A 22,055-nucleotide genomic window follows, 5' to 3' on the forward strand; every position below is an offset into this window, starting at 1 on the left:
TTTCTGAAGAATTTGCTTTGATTTCACACTTTTCATTACTAATTGCATGGATTTGAGTCTTTTCTTTCCTCTTTTTTTTTTGATAGGTTTGCTGAAGGTTTGTCAATTTTATTTAATCTTTTAAAGAACCAACTCTTTGATTCATTGATTCTTTGTATTTTCTTAGTCTCCACTGCATTAATTTCTGCTCCCATCTTTATAATTTCCTCCCTCATGCAAGTTGTGGGCTTGACTTGCTCTTTTTTTCCTAGAAGCTTGAGTTTCAACATTAAAATGTTTGAATTCGTTCTTTCTCTGATATGGGTATTCACTGCTAAAAATTTTCCTCGTAGGACTGCTTTCATTGTATCCCAGGAGATCCAGTATGTTGAACTGTCATTATTGTTTAATTGTAGAAACTGTCTAATTTCTTTTTTAATTTCCTCTGTGACCCACTGGTTGTTCAGGAGGGTGTTATTTAATTTCCATGTTTTTATGAAGTACCTGTGGTTTCTTTTGCAACTGACTTCCAATTTCACTGCACTATGGTCTGATAATATACTTGGGATAATTTCAATTCCTTTGCCTTTACTTAAACATGTTCTATGATCTAGTATGTGGCCTGTTTTGGAGAATGTCCTATGTACAGATAAGAAGAATGTGTATTTTGATTTTGTGGGATGGAGCACTACTAAGTTCATTTGTTCAAAGGTTTGGTTCACTTCTGATACTTCTTTTTTGCCTGGTTGATCTATTTGTGACAGAAGGGTATTGAGATCCCTCCTACTACTTACTTTTCATGTCCATTTTATTTGTTTTGTATTCTTGGGTGCACCGCTATTTGGTGCATATGCAATTATGATTGTTATGTCTTCCTCTTGGATCGTTCTCTTTACAAGGATATAGTGACGCTATTCCTATTAGTCCAGGCTTGAAATCTACTTTGAATGAGTATCCTACTCCTGCTTTTTTCCAGGTTCCAGTCACACTGAGTATTTTGTTTCCTCCTTTGATTTTCAATCTATGAATTTCATTTTGTATCGGATGTGTTTCTTGGATGTAGCAAACTGCTGGATCTTGCTTCTTGATCCATTCTGCCAGTCTGCTTTTTTTGATTTGTGAATTGAGACCATTCAACTGATACGTACTGACTTATCCTTGTCATGTTATTTTCCTGTTGTTGGTTCACTTTCCCTCCCATTTAATTACTTGCCTTACTTGGTGGATTCATTTTTGGGGGCTCATAGAGTTGTCCTCATTATCTCTTTCTAGAATGTCCTTCAGAACATGTTGGGAGTACTGGTTTGGACATGAATTTCTTCAGGTGTTCATTGTCATGGAAATATCTTATTCCTCCACCAATTCTGAAAGATATCTTTGTGAGTTACAGCAATCTAAGCTAAAGGTTGAATTTTTTAGGGCTTGAAATACTTAACTCCAAGTTCTCCCTGACTTGAGGGTTTGTGTTATGAAGTCTACTGTGACGGGCTTTCCTTTATTGCTGATTTATTTCTTTTCTATTCTGCTCTTAAGCAGAACTCCTGGAATTTTGAGTATTACATGGCTTGGTGTAGATTTTTTATAATCATGGCTAATTGGAGTTCTATATGTATATCACATGTTCAGAAGTTTTCTGCCATTACTTCTGTAAAGAGTTATTTTTGTTTTTTTGTCATTTGCACTAACTTTTGCTTTTTAATTGGCTTTGGTCAATCTTATGTTATTCTTCTTTATATCATCTAGAAGCTGTTGGATTTTGGGGGGTCCTTTGTTAGTTTTAAGAAATCTTGATTTTCTTGATGGTTAACCACAATCTTGCCTTCTATATATAATATTCTGTCCTCACATGGTTCATTCGGCTGCATATACTTTCAGTGGAATTTTTAATCTCCTGGATATCAGTTTGAATGTTTCATGGATTCCATTTCTTTCTGATTTTGGCATTCATGGCTTCCATCATTTTCCTAAGATCCTCTAATTTTATCTGTATCTGCTCCAGATTCACTAAACCTGTCCTTCATTATGATCACTATCTCTGCAGTTAAGAAGTTACCTCTGATTTGATTTTCTTCTAGAGTCATTCGTCTGCTTTGTTACTTCCACTGTTACCCTTTCATGAATTGTTCCACTTTCCTCTAGTCTTTGGCATTCACTTTTGTACTTTCTGTTCCTATTTTCTGTTTCTTTGAGTTTGACTACAGTAGCTATTTCATATGAGTAGAATCATACATTAATAATTTCTTATGGGAAGCATTTTATTTAACTATATTTTACCAAAAATGAAGGTTCCGTTAATGGCCAGTACATGAACCTGAAGAATAAGAGATTTTTAAAGAATAAAGTGAATATGTATGAATTTTGCCTAATAAATAAAAAATACATATGTAGGACAGAGCAAGATGGTGAAATGGAATAGGAGAAAAGCGATCCCTGACATGTCACTGTTTTGCTGCTCTGTTTTACTATTTTAGTATCCTCTCATTCTAGGATAGGGTACAGTATTCCTTCAATCTTATTTTATCCCCATTTCCGTTTTCAAATAATATTTCTAGCACATAAGCTCTCTGGGGTAACTTTTATAAAAAAGACCACTACAGTGAACTACATTAATGTTATTTCTTCTTTTGCATTTAACTGCAGTACCTTCTTTACTTTCTAAGCACATCAGTGACTCTCATTTTAAATAATCCAGAATTTAACTAATAAACCTAAAATGAAATTAAAAGCATTCACTGTTTCTGTCTTTAAATATTTGTAACCAGAAAAATCTATATAAATGCTTGCAGATTATATACTAAGTATAGGATATATACATATATGGCTGAACTTTCTGTGTAAAAATATTATTTTATCCCAAAATATACAGTATTCACCTAAAAATACTGAACAAGTACTATATACAATCCTTTTGTGTATCTTTTTCTCATTTTATGAAGAACTATTAGTTTTTTGTTTGTTTGTTTGTTTTTTGGTACCGGGGATTGAACTTGGCTCCTTGCGCTTGCAAGGCAGGCCACCGAACCGCAGAGCTAAATCCCTGGCCCAAGAACTATTAGTTTAAACCTCTGTAAAGCTATCAGGATGAAAAACATATTTCTTTCAGACTGAGAATTAATTTCAAGTAGTCACCCAACATACACTCATCAATTAAAGTTATTCTTTGTAAATGGTGTAAGCATGGACATCTAACCTACAGCCCATGGGCCAAATGCAGCTCTGAACAGCCGATAAAGCAGCCCTAGAAGATGGTAAATTTTAACAATACTATGTAATTTGAGCAGTATTTTTCATGATTTGGCTGCATGGTGATACTCAAATGCAGACTACACAGGCAACAATAGAATGCTGAAGGAAAAGATACAATGCAGTGCTAACTGCCTCTTTCCCTAGCACACAATCAATAGAAATAAAACCCAAATCTATATGACATTACATGTGCTTGTGTGACTTGGCAAGTAAAATGCAGCAAATACTGATAACATTATCTCAATGTGACTATATTTGTGTGTCTGTGAAGGCAAGCATTTATTATTATTAAGCAGCCTTGTAAGTTTTCTCATATAATTATTAAATGTAGGCTTGTTGGATATTTCATAAAATAATCTAGTAAGTTGAAATAGTTTTTAAGCATCTGTGGTATAGGAATATAAAAGGTATCAAAAGTTTTTTCTAATGATATTGTTCTAATTTTATACAACATTGCCAACTATGGAAAAATAAATTGCTTATTTATTAATTTTTGAAATGAGTCGAACTGCAATCATTTAACTCTAACAAAAATTTGATCATGTCTCTATGACAGTTTTGTAACACCTATCTTCTCAGAGAAAAATATCCCTCACTTCACAACCACATCCTATTTATGTCGCTGCAGTTTGGTAGTATGTGTATTTGTAAACAACCATGTCAAAGATAAAGCACACAAAGAGTAACTCTAGACCATAACTTTCCGAAAAGCAACTTAAGAACTCACTAAGAACCACAAACATTCTCAGTAAACCTGATGTTGATACATTAGCTTCATAAAAACAAGGCCAGATATCATCTTCTTTTACTTTAATCACAACTTCCTTAATTCTTTACTGACACTGGGTTTAGTGTCACTGGGAGTTTGCTGTTTTGCCGGAAAATGCAGCTCCCAGTGATAGTAAACCCAGTGTCAGATTATTTATTTGAAGGTGAGGAAGAGGGAAGAGAGAGACGACAGGTACTCTGGATGAGTAGGAAGCATTCAAAAGTGAAATATTCCCACCCTTTTTAATATTAAAATAAACATACTTTAAAATAATGGAAGTTTTGTTATATACATACATGAGCTAAACTGCATATTTTATATGAAGCCCAAGTCAATTCCTCTTCACTCAATGCAGCCTGGGAAAACCAAAAGGTTGGAGATCTGTGATATAAAGGATATACGGGGGGTGAAAAGTAGAAAGAGAGGAAGGCCAAGTGCACAGGGCAGATCAGAAAGGGATTAATAGGTGAAAACAGTTAACAGGGTCCGAGCCTCCCGTAACTGCTCTGCCACCAGCCCCAGTGAGGAAGGCCACCCTGAGATCTCTCCTGCCGCCTACTTGGGCCCATTCTGCGGGTCCATGCCCTCCCCTGACTGCTCTGCCACCAGCTCCAGCAAGGAAGGTAGCTGCGCGGGGGCCCTTGAAACACCCGCGAAGACCCCACCCCCGGCCCCCGCTCTCAGACCTCATGATTGGGCCAGTCCTTGGACCCACTCTGCAGAGGCATAGGTGGTCATAAAGGGTATTTTTCTGAGCTCCCAACTTCGAACATTTTTAAAGAAAGGGCAGGAGAAATCTGTAATAGAACTGTGTGGAGTTCAACCCTGCAGGTTGGGGAACTCAATTTAGGCCTTCTGGCCTGAGGTCAGTCTGAGTCACGGGGATCTGCCATTGGCTAGCTGAGATTAGGGGACTTTGTGCTGCACATGACTGTGCACATGGTATATTATGACAGCAGAGACATAGCCTGAAAGAGGCCCTTCAAATTCTTTTCTTTTCTTTCTCTTCCTCATTCCACCCTGCAATTTCTTTCTTATTTCTCTCCTCTTTCTCCAACTCAGCCTATTGCTCCAACATATTATCCCTCATCTCCCTTTCTATTCCTGCTCCAGCCCTAACTCAGACTTCTTCTTTTATCATTTTTTCTTTTTTCTTTATGTTCTTTTCTTCTGTCATTTTACCTCACTCATGGGTCAGTAGTTTCAAAGGAAAGCAAGCCCCTTTTATTACTGTTAAGGGGGTGTATTCTTGTCCTTATTCTTGCACTCTGTCTATCCCTTTTAAAGTTTCATAAAGACTGTATGGTCATTCTATATCCTCTGGCTTCACTTGAAACCTTCTCCAATTCTTTCACTTATCTACTCCTCTCGTCCTAACTCAGTCTAAACCCCCATCCTAAATGGTAAAGATGCTATACTGAAAAGCGTATTCTCTGCAAACACATTTTGGGCTGCTTGTTGATTTTAATTTAATTCACATGGTTTAAAGACGATGGATTCATGACTATCACAAGTGCTCAGTTTACAAGTTCTGCTTGATTCTATTGTGCTGCTGAATGTATAAATTGGGATAAAGGATTGTGATTGATTTAATGAGTTGTTTTCTCCGATATTATGAAAATGAGAATGTCTATGAGTCATTAGAGACTCAAGAGCTAAAGAGCAACTATATCAGGAGGATTTAAGTAATAACCCAGAAACAAACCAAGGACAACCCAAAAAAAAAAATAAAAATGAGAAAACACTTAAGCAAGACACAAAGACAGACATCCAGTTCACCAATGGCAAACAGTAGGGCAAACAAGAATGAAAAGTCTGATAGTGAACCAGCAGGACACCATGAGCTCATCATAGCACAGGAAGTAACAAAACATATCAATCAGGCTCTAGAAAAATTCAAAACAGAAATAATTTCCCAAATAACCACAGAGATGGTGAGCAAAATGGAACTCATGATTCGAAACTCTAGAACAGAAACTGAGAAAAAAATAGATGCGCTCAGGACCATGATACAAGCCATGAAGGCCCAGCCTAAGAAAGAAATGGAAACAATGAATGCCCAACAGAGGAAAGAAATGGAATCCATAAAACAGATTCAAACAGATTCAAACAGATATCCAGGAGATTAAAAACTCCATTGAAAGTGTATGCCAACAGAATAAAAGATTGCAAAGACAGAATCTCAGATATAGAAGATAGGATTGCAGTCAATGACCATGAAAACAGAGGTCTCTTAAAAACAGTAAGGGATCATGAGAAATCGATCCAACAACTTCTAGATGATGCAAAGAAAAATAACATAAAACTGATAGGAATTCATGAAGTAGCAGGAGAAAATACAAATGACTTTAAAAAGCTGTTCACAGAATTAATGGCAGAAAACTTCCCAAACAGAGGGGAAGAATTAGACATACAGATAAGTGAGGTATATAGAACTCCAACTAGCCACAATCAAAAAAAATCTACACCTAGACATATAATAATCAAGATCCCAGAAATCCAACAGAAGAACAAAATACTACAAGCAGTAACAGAAAAGAAACAAATCACATGCAAAGGAAAGCACATCAGAATCACAGCAGACTTTTCAACACAAACCCTTAGGGCAAGGAGAGCCTGGAGTGAGGTATTTCAAGTCCTTAAAGAAAACAACCTCCAACCTAGACTGATGTATCCTGCAAAACTCTCTTTCAAAATGGATGGGGAAATAAGATACTTCCATGAGAAAGAACACCTGAGAAACTTCATGAACAACAAACCAGTACTACAAGGAATTCTAAACAATATCCGAGAACAGGACAATGAAGGTCACAATACCATGAGGCCCAACAGACCAAATCAAATAGGCAAGACAAGAAGCTAAAAGGAAAGGGGGGAAAGAGTAAAAAGAGTCAACCAAAGCACAATAACATGACAATAATAAGTCAGAACATATCAGTTATAACCATCAATGTCAATGGCCTCAATTCACCAATCAAGAGAAATAGATTGGCAGAATGGATTAAGAAGCAAAATCCAACAATATATTGTATACAAGAAACACACCTAGTGCAAAAGGAAGGCCACAGACTGAAAGTGAAAGGATGGAAAACAATTCTCCATGCATCAGGAGCACAGAAAAAAGCAGGGGTAGCAATCTTATTTGCAGACAAAGTAAATTTCAAACCAAAACTCATTAAGAGAGACAAAGAAAGCCACTACATCCTTTTAAAGGGAACAATTCAAGAGGAAGAAATGACAATCGTAAACATATATGCACCAAATATTAATGCCCCCAACTATATAAAACAAATATTAAGTAACATGAAAAACCAAATAAGCACTAATACAATTGTAGTGGGGGATTTAAATACCTCATTATCACAAACAGATAGATCATCTAGGCAGAAACTCAACAATGAAATACTAGAAGTGAACCAAGCTTTAGAACACAGGGACTTAATAGGCATTGTAGAGTATTCTACCCCAGAAAATCAGAATATACATTCTTTTCGGCTGAACATGGGTCATTCTCCAAGATAGACCACATACTAGCTCACAGAACAGGTCTGAATAAATGCAAAAGAATTGAAGTTATCCCCTATATATTATCAGATCACAGTGCAATCAAGCTGGAGATCCATAGCACAATAAACAGTAGGAACTTCACAAACACATGGAAATTGAACAACACTCTCCTGAACAATCAATGGATCACAAAGGAAATTAAGGAAGAAATTAGACAGTTTTTACAAATAAATGAAAATGCCAACACAACATACAGGAATCTATGGGACACAATGAAAGCAGTTCTACATGGAAAATTCATAGCACTGAATGCCCACACTAGGAACACAGAGCAAGATCAAACAAACAACCTAATGATGAATCTTAGACTCCTAGAAAAACAAGAGCAAGAAAAACCCAAAGCGTGAACAAGAGACGAAATTATAAAGATTAGAGCAGAAATCAATGCAATGGAAACTAAGAAAATGACACAAAAAAAAAATGAAACAAAAAGTTGGGTTTTTGAAAGAATAAATAAAATCAATAAACCCTTAGCTAATCTTATCAAAAAAAGGAAAGAAAAGGCTCAGATCCTTGCAATCAGGAATGAAAAAGACAAAGTCACAACAGATCCAACAGAAAACCAGAGTATAATGAATACCTAATTTGAGAACCTGTACTCTAATAAACACAGAAGAAAGGGACAGATTTTTAGATACTTATGCATTACCAAAGTTGAACGAAGAAGATAAAAACATTTTAAACACCCCAATCACAGTCAGTGAAGTTGAATATGCAATTAAAAATTTACCAACAAAGAAAAGCCTAGGCCATGATGGATTCACTGCTGAATTTTACAAGACATTTAGAGAACTACTGCCTTTACTCTTCAAACTTTTCAATGAAATCAAAAGGGAAGCTATACTTCCAAATTCATTCCTGGAAGCAAATATCACTTTGATTCCCAAACCAGGGAAAGACGCAACTAAAAAAGAAAACTACAGGCCAATCTCCTTAATGAATATAGATGCAAAAATCCTTAATAATATACTAGCAAACAGAATACAGAGGATCATCAAGAAGATTATACATCCTGACCAAGTCAGATTTATTCCAGAGATGCAAGGATGGTTCAACATACGTAAGTCAATAAATGTAATACACTATATTAACAGAGTAAAGGACAAAAACCATATGATCCTCTCGATAGATGCAGAAAAAGCATTTGACAAAATTTAACACTCATTCATGATAAAAACCCTGTAAAAAATTGGAAGAGATAGTCTATATGTCAACTTATTAAAGGCTATCTATGAAAAACCAACAGCCAACATCATATTAAATGACCAAAAACTGAAAACTTTCAGGAACAAGACAAGGATGCCCACTGTCACCATTCTTCTTCAACACAGTTCTGGAAACATTAGCCACAGCAATTGGACAAGACAAATAAATTAAAGCAATAAAGATAGGAAAGGAAGCAGTTAAACTGTCATTATTTGCTGACGATATGATACTCTACATTGAAGATCCAAAAAACTCCACCAAAAGACTTCTAGATTTAATTGACAGATTCAGTAGAGTAGCTGGATACAAGGTGAATATCCAAAAATCAATAGCCTTCTTGTACACAAATAACAGACTCACTGAGAGAGAAATTAGGGAAACAATTCCTTTCACAATAGCATCCAAAAAAATGGAGTATCTAGGAATCAATCTAACAAAAGAAGCAAAATACCTGTACACTGAAAACTACAGCACTCTGAAAAAAGAAATGGAACAGGATATAAAAAAAAATGGAAAGATATCCCCTGCTCCTGGTAGGAAGAATCAACATAGTGAAAATGGCCATATTACCAAAACTGCTATACAGATTCAAAGCAATGTCAATTGAAATTCCAACACTATATTTCACAGAACTAGAAATAAGAATCCAAAAATTCATTTGGAACCATAAGAAACCTAGAATAGCAAAAGCCATCCTAGGCAACAGACACATGGCAGCAGGTTTAACAATTCCCAATTTGAAACTATACTACAAAGCCACTGTGACAAAAACAGCATGGTACTGGCAAAGAAACAGATCAGTGGAACAGACTGGAAGACACAAAAACAAATCCAGATGTACTCAGCTACCTCATCTTTGACATCTTTGACAGGAGCTGACCATCCTCAGTAGAGGAAAGATAGCCTCGTCAATAAATGATGTTGGAAAAACTGGATTTCAACCTACCAAAGATTAAAACTGGACCCTTATCTTTCACCATGCACTAAATTAAAATCCAAGTGGACGGAAGTTCTAAATATTAAAACAGAAACACTAAACTTGCTGCAAGACAAGTTAGGCAGAATTCGGGAAGACACTGGTACAGGAAAAGACTTTATGAACAAATCCTCAGTAGCACGCGAACAAGCAGAAAGAATCAACAACTGGGATCTCATCTTATTAAAAAGCTTCTGCACTCTAAAGGAAACCAGCAATAGAACTAAGAGACAACCTACAATATGGCAAAAAAATTTTACCAGCTGCTCCTCAGGCAAAGGACTATTATCTAGATTATATAAAGAACTCAAAACAATCAGCCCCTCTAAATATAAAGACCAGATTCCAAAAATGGGCATCTGAAATGAACAGACATTTCTCAGACAAAGAAGTAAAAGCAGCAAGTAAATATATGAAAAAATGTTCCACATCACTGATCATTCGAGAGATGCAGATGAAAACAACACTGAGATTCCACCTCACCCCACAAAGAATGGCTGCTATCAAGAAATCACACAATAACAAATGTTGGTGGGGTTGTGGGAAGAAAGGAACCCTTCTCCATTGTTAGTGGGAGTGCAGACTGGTGCAACCACTATGGAAATCAATATGGAGATACCTCAAAGAGTTGGGACTAGAGATTCTATTTGACCTAGCCATCCTTCTGCTGGGTATCTTTCCAAAGCAGCTAAAAGAATCAAATCACAGTGATGTATGCACACCCATGTTTATAGCGGCACAGTTTGTAATAGCTAAAACTTGGAAACAGCCCATTTGCCCCTCAGTTGGAAACTGGATAAAGAAGATGTGGTTTTTCTATAAAATGGAGTATTACTCAGCCATAAAGAATGAGAAATTAGATTCATTCATAGGAAAATGGATACATATTGAAGACATACTCCCAAGTGAAATAAGTAAGTCACACATGTGTAAATACTAAATAGTTTCTCTGGTGCAAATAAACTGTAATAGTACATAAGATCCTAATGAGATAACTGACATTGTGAAATGGGAAGAAAAGGGCTAAAGGTGTACGGAAGGTGGGATGGCTAGGGGAAGGGTAATAAGAGAAAAGAAAAAAAAATGTGAGAAAATGAAAAGATGGAATTAAAGTGTTTTTAAATGGAGAGGGGAGGAGGGTGTGAAGGGAGGGCAGGGACATGGGGAAAAAATGAGAACCAAGACCTGTCATGTAGAGTTTGGAGTTTTATTTTGTTTTTTTTGTTTGTTTGTTTTTTTTGTACTAGGGATTGAACTCAGGTCCTTGCGCTTGCAAGGCAGGCCACCAAACCGCTGAGCTAAATCCCCGGACCCCCTGTCATGCAGAGATACAAGACCCCAACAATGAATGTAACTGTACTGTATCCCTAAAATGTACCAATAAACTCAATTAAAAAAAACAGTTAACAAAGGGGTAAAAATAAGTTTATGAAAACATGTTAATATGATATAATAAACAGTTTCTTTATTTACCAAAGTGGTAAAGAAAATATAAAATTGAGAAGTTAAGTTTATGGAAGTGGGCTGAAAAGATCACAAAGGAACTTTCCAATCGAATTTAGTAACAAAAAGACACAGGACAGCAACAGGGGTGAAAACACATGCCAAAGACTTCTATCTGCTTTGGGATTTAAGCAGATGCTACTGATACTTGTTTCAAAAGGGGAAAATCAGAAACCACTCTGACTGGCATAAAAAGTTTATGTAAGCCTACATCTTTTAATATTTACAAAAAATTAATACTTTTACTGTGTCATTTTTACTGTGGAAGCATTTTTTTTTATGAACTTGCTTGACACTGACTAGAATAGTAATATATAGAGTAGGATATATAATGCAAGGTGAATCAAAGCATGAATGTTTTTCTTGAATTAACTGCTTTGCCAACTGTCTCTAAGCTCCTTTCAAATAAACTTTGAGTAGCAAGGGAAAGGTAAAGTTTATGTAAAACAAAATAATTTAAAATGTTAAATTTGAAGTCTATTCCTCTGGGTCAAATATAATTACATAATGTGATGATTAAACTTTTTCAACTGACTCATAATGAACATAAGCATCAATGCACCCCTGAATTTTATGATTCACATCAGCTCTAAACACTGAAACATCACTACAGTCTTTTAGCGCTTTCAGAGAGTCCTAAAGTTGGGACACTTTAAGGATGGTTAATTCTACTCCATCTTCCCACTTAAAGCAGAAATTTTTATATCCTTAACTATATATGCTCACGCACTTAAGAGTGACAGAGAGATCACAAAATACTAACACTAAAAATCAGGAAAAACAATTTGAGTGATATTTTAATGTGCAAGTATTATGATAAATATTTTTACATAATTATTTTATTTTTAGACAATTTTAACTCCTAAATGTTCCATGGAATAGTAAACCAAAATGTCCAGCCTCCAGCTAGCTAAAGTATTGGTCCTAGGTATGCTTACTGGAAAATAAAAATTATTATTTATAATGCTTAATAAAATTAATTTTGTGTTTGTATGTTTATCTAAACCATCAAAACAATCCCATAAAATATGTAGTATTATTTTCTCAGTTTAGAGGAGAGGAAACTAAACTTTCCATAGAGTAAATAATTTTCCCAAGATTCCAAACATAGTATTGATAGAGTGGAGACTTACTTCAAAGCATAGGTTTTACTTATCAAATGTCCCTGGGACATGGGCTTTGTAGGCTGGCACAATCAATTTCTTAATTTTTTAAACTGAGCGTCAGACCCCAAACTATAGTAAACTCACTCAAGAGATCATTTTATGAGGTCTCTTAAGAAATGAACCACAAATTTATCAAGACAACTCCAGGTATTTGCTCAGTACGCTAAGTCCGTTTTCATTTGAATTCCTATACATTCTAATTTAACTATGTTGATTAAAAATAAAATTAACAGTTGTTTTGTTTTCTATTAAAAAAAGACAGGCTGGGATTTGGCTCAGTGGTTCGGTGGCCTGCTTTGCAAATGCAAGGACCAGAGTTCAATCCCCAGTACACACACACACACACACAAAAAGACAGTATTCACCATGTATACTGCAACATGTGGTATTATTGTAATGTTATGGAAAAATGGATCATCATTTATGGACACAACAATGAAAATCAGTCTAAGAATTAATCACTACATCATGGTTAAATTAGAAACATTGAATTCTGTATTAATTCTGGCTTGCTTTACAGTTTGTGAAATAAAAAGTCAAATAGTAGAAAATTGAATAGGGTAGAATGTGATCATCTTGACATGAATGATTATACAGTTCTTATGTTTTGATTATGACAAATTCTATACAAATATTGCTACAGGCTTAAATAATAGGATTTAGCACTATATTAGGTCAAAAATATTTACTAAACTTCAATACATTTAATTGGATTAGTTTATGTAGCATACCATCTTGAAAACTAACCTCTCTAATTCTTTAGGTGGCATCCTGGTACCAAGATATGAGAGAAACTTCCTAATTATGTTTCTTTATTCTTTTCCTTTCAGCACCTTTAACCTCCGATAATGAAATTATACCCCTTATTTGAATATTTTTATCTTATTTCCCCATCAAATTAACCATATATATGATCTTTAAAACTAAAACTGCTTTCACATGAATAAACCTGCTTCACACTTATTAATAAATGCATGTAAATTAAGGAGGGTAAGATTAATAAAATACCTAAGTCTGACTTATAAGACACTGCTATTGACAGTTATTTGCTTTTAGAGCAGATCAATGAATACAATAGAGTACAATAGAAGAAAAAAAGAATCTCTCTGACTCTCCCTATATATACATAGATACAGACAGACATATAAAAAGATAAGTATCTCCAATGAGCTTATTTTCTAACTTCCCATATTCCCTATGGGAAAACAATAAGAATCACAGGTTTCTAAGTAGAAACTAGACTTCGTCTTCTTAATCTAAGAGAACAAACAAAGGAGCCAGGAACACGGATCACTCAGTAGGATAGCACTTGCCTAGCATGTGCAAGGCTCTGGGTTATTCTCCAGCATAAAAAAGGAAAGAAGAAAATTAAAAGAGGACAAAGAAGAGAAGCACACTACTATATAGATTACTGTCAAACCACAATAACACTTATCTTTAATATAATAATTTTGCTTTAATAAACCTATAAAATATTGAGGAATTTCTCTACATACATCTCAATGTTTATTGATTTCAAGAGAAAAAGGTGATGCAATAGAAATTCGTCAAAATAATTTTCTTCTTTAGAGAAAATGACAATCTAATACAAAGATGTATCAATGTAATTAAAATTCAAATCTTCAGTTTACTTCAGGAAAAGCTACTTTACTGGGAAAATTATGTTTTTCTAGTTTATGTAAGTGAATCAACTTTCTTTCAGATATATGTCACTATAGTTTCATGAAAGTAAGAACCAATGTTTAAGTAATGGTTTCAATAGTAATATTTTATACCTCCTGGATGGTACAATATAATGTGGGATAGTCAGGAAAAAAGCAATCCCTTGATAATAAAGTTCTTTTTCCAACATCTTACATTCTAGTAAAAACAAAAATAAAAAAAGAGGCACAGCACAATAATACATTCATAAGACTCCTGAAAATAGAATAAAACCAGTGTAAAGCACTAATAGTAATATTAAAAGAATGCTAGAATTCATATAATTGATTAGAATCTAATAGGGTAATTACTGAAAGCATCTAAAAGTATTATAAACCATATTCAGGAAGAAACAGTAAACTGGACTTGCTAAAGCTTCTCCAAAGGTGGACATGGACATAGACAAGGATACAAATTTAGTATTAAGATAACAGCAATATACATACGCATCTTAAATCTGCCACAGAATGTAAATATATCTATCTTTATATACAAATATATATGATGAATGCCTTTCGATTTCTAATCCTTTCATAATATATTTTTTATTCACTTTAAAAAAGCAAAAATATATAACAAGAAATGTAGTACTTGGCATTTAAAAAAATGATTATTCTTAAATTGTGAATCTGTTCTTTCTTTAGATAAGAAAATGAAAAAAATTTTAAGTCATAAACCTGATTTGAGTCCTCTTCCTTAGTAACATGATTGCATACTCTTCTCATATTGGCAAATATTATTTCTGTTTGAAAGGGTCTTTTGTTTTTGTTTTTGTTTTCCAAATGGTTTATATCACCTTTGGACAAAAGGAAAGAATGGCAAGTAGTGTCCAATACAGTTATGTGTTTTCATTAAATTTCTCATGCAAATCAAAGTAAAGTACACTGATCAAAGTTACAGGTGAAATTCAAAGGGCCTCAAAGGTTTATAGAAAAAAATCCAAAAGGCCTCTAAGATTTATAGAATAAAATCACCTGCCTCAGCTCAGCTCATCAACTTAATTCTATGATTTTGGAAAAGATGACTACATTTGTGTTTGTGTGGGGAAGATGTCCATAGTCATGTCTGTCACCCGATGCTGAGTTTGCAAACAAAAACAAAATTCTGCCAAACACTTCTGTTTGGGAAACAAATTGTTTACAAACAAAAGCATTCATGAACCAAGGTACCACTGTAGCCCACTAATCTAAAAAAAAAAAAAAACAGGTATACAAGACCATAACTTAGAAAAGATGGAGGAAGATAGCACAGAAAGTCAATCATAAAATTAACTTCAGTAGAAGTGGCAGAGAGAGAAGGATGAGAGAGCAATAGAAAATCCTTTCCTTTAGGGAGGACAAAAGATTTAACACATCCACTTGCTATGGAACTTAACTGCAAATATGTGTTACAAGTGCCTGCATGCACATACGCACACACACACACACAATTTATTTAGAAAACAGAATATTAAAAATAAATTTAGTAAATCTGGCCACGATAACTCAGAGGCAACACAGTGTATGTGAACTTTCCAGACTAAGACCAACTTACTAGCTTCTCCAGTCTGTTTCAGACACACAGCCAAAGCTCTAAAGTTATAGTTGAAAAAATCAAATTCTACTATTTACCTAACAAACGTTTATAAAGTACTTATCACACAATAATATATTAGCAACTGGAGAAATGGCAGCGAAGTTAGGAAAAAAATTTCTGTTCTCATGGAACTTATTAGTGTGTAGATATATACAGATGTAAATAATTAATTATAAATATGCCAGGTATTATTTAATGAAGGGAAGGAAAAATCTCCCCACCCCAGTGTTGTGTCTCAGGGATTGCCTCAGGTATACACAGCCACTTCACCACAGAGCACAGCCAATGTTCTTTCCCAGGGTGATCCACACCCAATGACTGGTACAGAAAGGTAAAAGTCTGGCCATCCCAATCACCTGGTGACAACCCTGAAGAGCCAGTTTAGCTCTGGAATTCCCAAACTGATTCAGTGGAAGCTGTTACTGTGCCCACATTGTAGCTCAACTTCTGTCTGCCTGTTCCTGCTTCCCTAATCTTCTCAAGGACATTTGTTATAAGCCTCTTGAACACTAACCTTCATTTCAGACCATGCCTCCCAGGTAACCTCATCTGTGACAGTTAGAACCCAGAGTATTCAGGGAAAGCAGGTGATTAAATAGGGCTTTGAATCTTGATCACTCAGTCAGGCTGGCAGTGAGAACCCCCATTACTGGTTGTAAATGGAGCACAGAGAATCAATCCCTGGCACAAGGTGACAGTCCAGCTATTAAAGTTCTCTCAGGAGGTAAGTGAGATAGTATACCAAAAACATGTTAAGGGGAATGATACTTCAGATGTTTGGAGAAATAATAACTGTAAGAACAATGGGAAAAGCCCAAAGTTGCTATCAAGCAACTGCCACTATGAAAGCCAGAAGGCCTTTCTCATAGATACAAAGATATATTCAGATCCTTAGCTCCTGGACAGAGGAATATGATGACAAGGAACTTGGCTTAAAGATTAGAATAGTCAAACTCTAAAGTTAAACTCTAAAACTGTACTCTTAGAGTAGTTAAGCTCTAAAACTCTTCAGTAAAACTTATCTTTGGAGTAAGAATCCTGGATAGAAAGAATGAAACTCCACTACAAGGGGTGGTCTGATTTGATGTCTCCAAAAATCTTGAATCTCCACATTCTCTAGAACCTTTCCACTCCATAAAAGTAACCTTCCCCTCCTTTCTTGCAGTAGATGAAAACAGAGGCTTATCCCCCACAAAACATGTGGCTTTCTACTCCCCATCTACTCCTGCCTCCCCTACACATCCCTAGACTCAAATAGCAATGTAAGTCATCCAGGACATTCAAGGGGTAGGGAAAAAGTGACTATTTCTCAAAGGAACTGCAAGATCTAAATAGCTTATATTAATGTGAGTAAATTCTGATGGTGTTCTGATCAAAGGGGCTGGAATGTAAGATTACATAAGGGATAGTTTATTGATCTTCAGGTACTCATTTGAGACATAGAATTTAACAACTGGCAAGGAACACAGGACACAGTGCAAACTCACTACTAAGATAGGTCCCAGAAACATGAACAAACTAAAGCTCATACTAAATACTGTAAGTCTGATCTACCAGAAGGTATACCAGAAGAGGCGATCATAAAACTCAGAAGAGTGGGCATTCTGAAACACAAATACTATGTAAGGCCAGAAAAGTCATCAGAGCTTATGTTCCGTAAGGACCAGAAAACACACCATTTACCAAAACTATAAACATATGCTAGTGAGAAGACTCTGACATTACAGCTAGAATGGACAGAAGAAAAGGCTGATGTATAACTCAGCTTACTAATGGCAAGGAGGATGGCTGGACCAGGTGAAGAAGCTTAAACACTAGATGGGTGGGTTAATTACTATACCAGTCACAAAGAGAGAGGAAGAGAAGGAGGGAGACAGCGAGTAGGGGAGAGGGAGAAAAGAGAGACAGGCAGAGATAGATTGAGATTCCACATAGACTTATTAAGAGTTAATAGAATACTGCCTGCATCCCGACAGGTAAAATAGACAACTAACATACTACTACTCAATAGGTACCATCAAAAGAAATCAAAGATAAATGTCCACAAAGATGAGCATAGTTGTCCCTGTAAAGTCACAATCTCTTGCTCAACTTCCAAACCTCACCTAATTTTTTTTTTTTAACCTTAAACTCAAAGACTGAAAAAGAGACCTAGTTTCCAGAAGAAAGGACCTTGCAACATTATGGCAAATAGAGAGTAATACTTTCCCCAGTCCTCCAAAGAGACTCAGATAACTGGCCAGGGAAAAAACATACCTGTTGAGAACTATTTCGCATAAAGTTGACAGTAATACCCAGAGATGTGAAACAAAACAGCCCTTCACCTCTTCTCCCCTAATTAGAATAAACACGAAGGGGGCCAGTAATAAAGGAGCTCCAGCCACAGTTTAGCTCATAATGGGTCCAGCAGGACCATAGACCCATCTAGTGGTAATTTCTCAGACCTCAAATGAAATCATATTCTTATTTAATACTTGGTAAATATGCCACAACATCCATATCGAGTTCTTGGCTAAAAGATAAGAGCTATCACTGCAGAGAAACCCAACAGAAAGAACTTGAAGCTACTCTACCCCAACCCTATCACAACAGAACACTTACCACCAGAAATGAAGAGTTTCCTTAAAAATCTAAATAGCGTGGGCGATGGTGACAACAACTCCTGATATTCAAGGTTAATTGTGGGTCCATGTAGCAGCAAAACTTCTATCCACTATTTCTGCCTCCTCACTTTCAAAAGGGTTGGTTCCAAAGGCACCTCTTACAAAGTTCATTGCAGTGTGTTTCCCCAGTTTCTCAACCTGAAGCAGTTACTTCCACCCTGAATTAAAGTCATGTTTCCATTTAAAATAACTGTAGACTTCTCTTCAGGACTACTTTTTCATTTAATTGGGTAATGGTAGGTTTCACAGCTAGACAATGTTTCCAAAGCAATAATAACACAATAGGCATTTTTAAAAAGTCTTTGACAGTTTTCTCTTGGAAAAGCCATGAGAAATTTCTCATTTACATGTGCATTTTACACTTAAAGTTTCTACATTTAAAGTTACAAGCCCCATTTTCTTATGCAAGGTCTTTAAGTAATTCCTCAATATTTTAAAAAAGTTTTTTGATTTCGGACAGACTATACAAAATTAGTTCATCTCATTTTTCCAAAAAGCTTTAATAATTTCTTCTCTAGTTCATCATTTCTTAAATGCTTATAACTAACCTGTTGAAATAGGCTAAAGTTGTCTTATTTAGACAGATTTTTATTTCCACATATAGAAAACAATGTACATTCTGAATTGTATTTCTTTTTCTTTCCTATAGCTTCACAGCATTCTCTATACAATCTCTTGATTAATGTTTCTATTTAGAAGATTACAGGAAATCATCACCTTATACATGAATTTACTGGGTAAGATATTTAGAATTAAATATAAAAACTATTAGAAATTAACTGTATCCTGCAATTTTGAACTTAAGCTGTAGTTTCTCAAACATTTCTGTGAATATAGCTTAATCAATGGACATAATAACAACAATAAATAAATAAATGAAGCATGTGATTTTTAAAAGTACCCATACTGACAAATATAATCTGCACTAAAATACTGGGTATATACAGTATGATTAATATAATACAGTATATTGTAGAATTAATATACAATTAATATACAATTGATTATAATTAATATAATACAGTATATTATAAGCAGTGGGCAAACTGATAAAAGCACTTCCTGCTGTAAGATACAACTTCTTAAAAATTGCAAATATTGTAAAACAAAATCAGTAGTTATATCTGATTTTGGTGATAAGGTAATTAAGAAAAACCAAGGCCAACATAAATATTTTTTAAAGTACTTAGCTTCTATATTTAATACATTAACAAAATGAATGATTATCAATTAGTGCGACAAAATTTTCTCAGAATATATTACTAAAATTAAGGTGGGATTCATTTTTGAAAGGAAAAGTATGGCAAGTTTTACAGTAGCACTTGAACCATACTCAAATACTAATTAGATTACATGAAAATATAATACTGCATTTTATTCAAATACTGTAGATTTAATTATAGATTCACAGGTTATGACTGGATACCCTGGTTCTTTATTGTTACAGACCATTAGATTGTACCATTACCTTCTTATCACCGCTTCCTCTGCTTCTTCTACCACAAGTGTCAAAATACCAGCTACCAGTATGACTGAAGATGAGATTTTTGTCATTGCTCAAAAAACAAGTACAGATTGCCAAAAGGAAGCTTTTTCTTGTTTACATTTATTTTCCCTGGTCACAGCCTCCTTTTCTATACATAATCATGCATTTCAATAGCAACAGGGTTTAAAGATTCTTATAAGAAAAAAATATTTTGGGGACAGCGACAGAGATGCCATGTTTGGGAAAGACATGTGTATCATCAGGCCAGTCCCAGTTAAGAGTAGGTAAACAGAGATAGGAGGACACGCAGTTTTTTCACTGAAATCACTTCTAATTATTAAACCACACTGAATCAATGTTGGATTTTTAAAAAGTTACATTAGTTTGCCTTTAGATGTTTGAAATCTAACTCAAATGTACATGAAATAAAAATATACCTACTTGGAAGAAACTGCCTCCATGAATTCATCCAAAAAGTCATCATATTCTGGACCTCTCACCCTTCTCTGCCGTAGTCCAATGTATAATGGGTCATTAAGTAACTCCTATCATTAAAAAAAAAGTTTCCATGAGAAATAGACTAACTATGAGCGATTTTCCTGAATCTACAGAAATAGAAATAAAGTCTTGCCACACTGATTCAGAATTAACCTACAAATTTATTGTTACTGTTAAAAGGAATACCTCTATGATATTTATATGCCAAATAAAAAACAATTACTAAATGCCAAAACCTTCTGGATTTTCTGAGGAAAAGAAAAGGAATTAAGATCTTGCAATGGTGCTAATTAGAGAAGTAGATTTTACAGGCAAAATTTATCACAGAAAGAAAAATTACTGAGTTATGAAGTAGCTTCCATTAGCTTAATAAATGGAAAGAGCTATTTTTCTTAAATATCTTTTTTAAATTTCCAAAAGCAAAATCTTTGAACAACATGCTAACTATGCCTTTAAATATGAAGCAGGATGATTTTAAAAAGAAAATTTTTAGGTTTGAGTTTTTCTCAAACATTTTAAAATTTACACAGTTTAAATTGTTTTTTAAACTGATTTTGTCAGGGTGACATTGCACTATTCAACTTTTAGTATATACAATATTTAATATTAATTAATAAATCAGTTTTAAATTGGGTTATATTTTATCTTCAGTAAAATGCACCAATTTATAGCAAAAACTCTCAGCAAACTAGGAACAAAAAGAAACATCAATCCAGGGAATGACATCTGTAAAAAATCCACAGCTAACAGCATATCAACAATGATAAGCTGAATGGTATTCCCTTCAGATAGAGACAATGCAAAAATATCTGTCCTCAGCACTTTTCAACACTATACTAAAGATGCTAACCATTCCAATAAAGCCAGAAAATAGGAATGCAGGTTGGAAAGGGAAGAATTAAAGCTGTTTTTTTTTTAATATACATGTGATTATGTACAGAGAAAATACTAATATATAACAATACAACCCAGTATAAAATGTGACTTTAACATAATTACAGGATGTAAGACCAAGATCAGCAAATCAAATATATTTTTATACTTGCAAAGGACAGTTGAAATACAATACGTAGTTCTATTTATGATAATATTCCAAAACATGGAATTCCTAACAGCATATTTAACAAAATTATATGTATGACTTGCAAATTAGAAATTACAGAACACTGTGTTTTGAAAACACTTGAATGTTTCAAAATGGAGCTTAATAGATCACCTTTGTCTGTTTCGTAAACAACTGTAAATAGGGCCTCTGTCTAATGGAGTAGACTACAAGGAGATATGTGGAAAGTCTAAGAAGTTCTTCAGGGTGTTGTGCTACCTTGAGTTAATTAGGACAGAGACACTTTAAAAATACTTCTCTGGGTTGTCAACTTTCCATAGTCAGGAAGCAGGCTGAGAAAGTTATTCAGCTGTCAAACAGACCACTTCTTATTAAAAGAAAAGGCTATCTCAGAGGGCAGAGTCAAAAGCCTGAGAAAAATGAACTATAGATCTGCTCTTGCAGAAACAGAACTTAGGCCAACTCAAAGAATATTCCCTACCTCCCAAGAAGGTGACCTGAAAACACATTTAGTGAGAATTCAGAATGGCTATGGCTCATTCAAGACATGAGTTCTATTCCTCCTGTTTTAACTGGGCATGTTGATAGTAATTATTCTGTCCCTAACACACCACTCTATGTCTGGTGTGCGGGTGTACGTAGAGAAACTACATGAAG

The 22,055-nt window shown here is 34.8% G+C and overlaps 1 protein-coding gene across 1 annotated transcript in view; it reads right to left on the reverse strand.

Moving 5' to 3' along the window:
- Me1 (malic enzyme 1) overlaps positions 1–22,055 on the reverse strand; it is a 160,194-nt gene that overhangs the window by 65,127 nt on the left and 73,012 nt on the right. The window contains exon 8 of the mRNA XM_010631170.2: positions 20,279–20,382. Within this exon, the coding sequence (XP_010629472.1) occupies positions 20,279–20,382 (104 nt within the window). The remainder of the gene's footprint in view (positions 1–20,278; positions 20,383–22,055) is intronic.

Source organism: Fukomys damarensis, unplaced genomic scaffold, assembly GCF_012274545.1.
Source record: "Fukomys damarensis isolate Sample0158 unplaced genomic scaffold, DMR_v1.0_HiC HiC_scaffold_14, whole genome shotgun sequence".
NCBI lineage: Eukaryota > Metazoa > Chordata > Mammalia > Rodentia > Bathyergidae > Fukomys > Fukomys damarensis.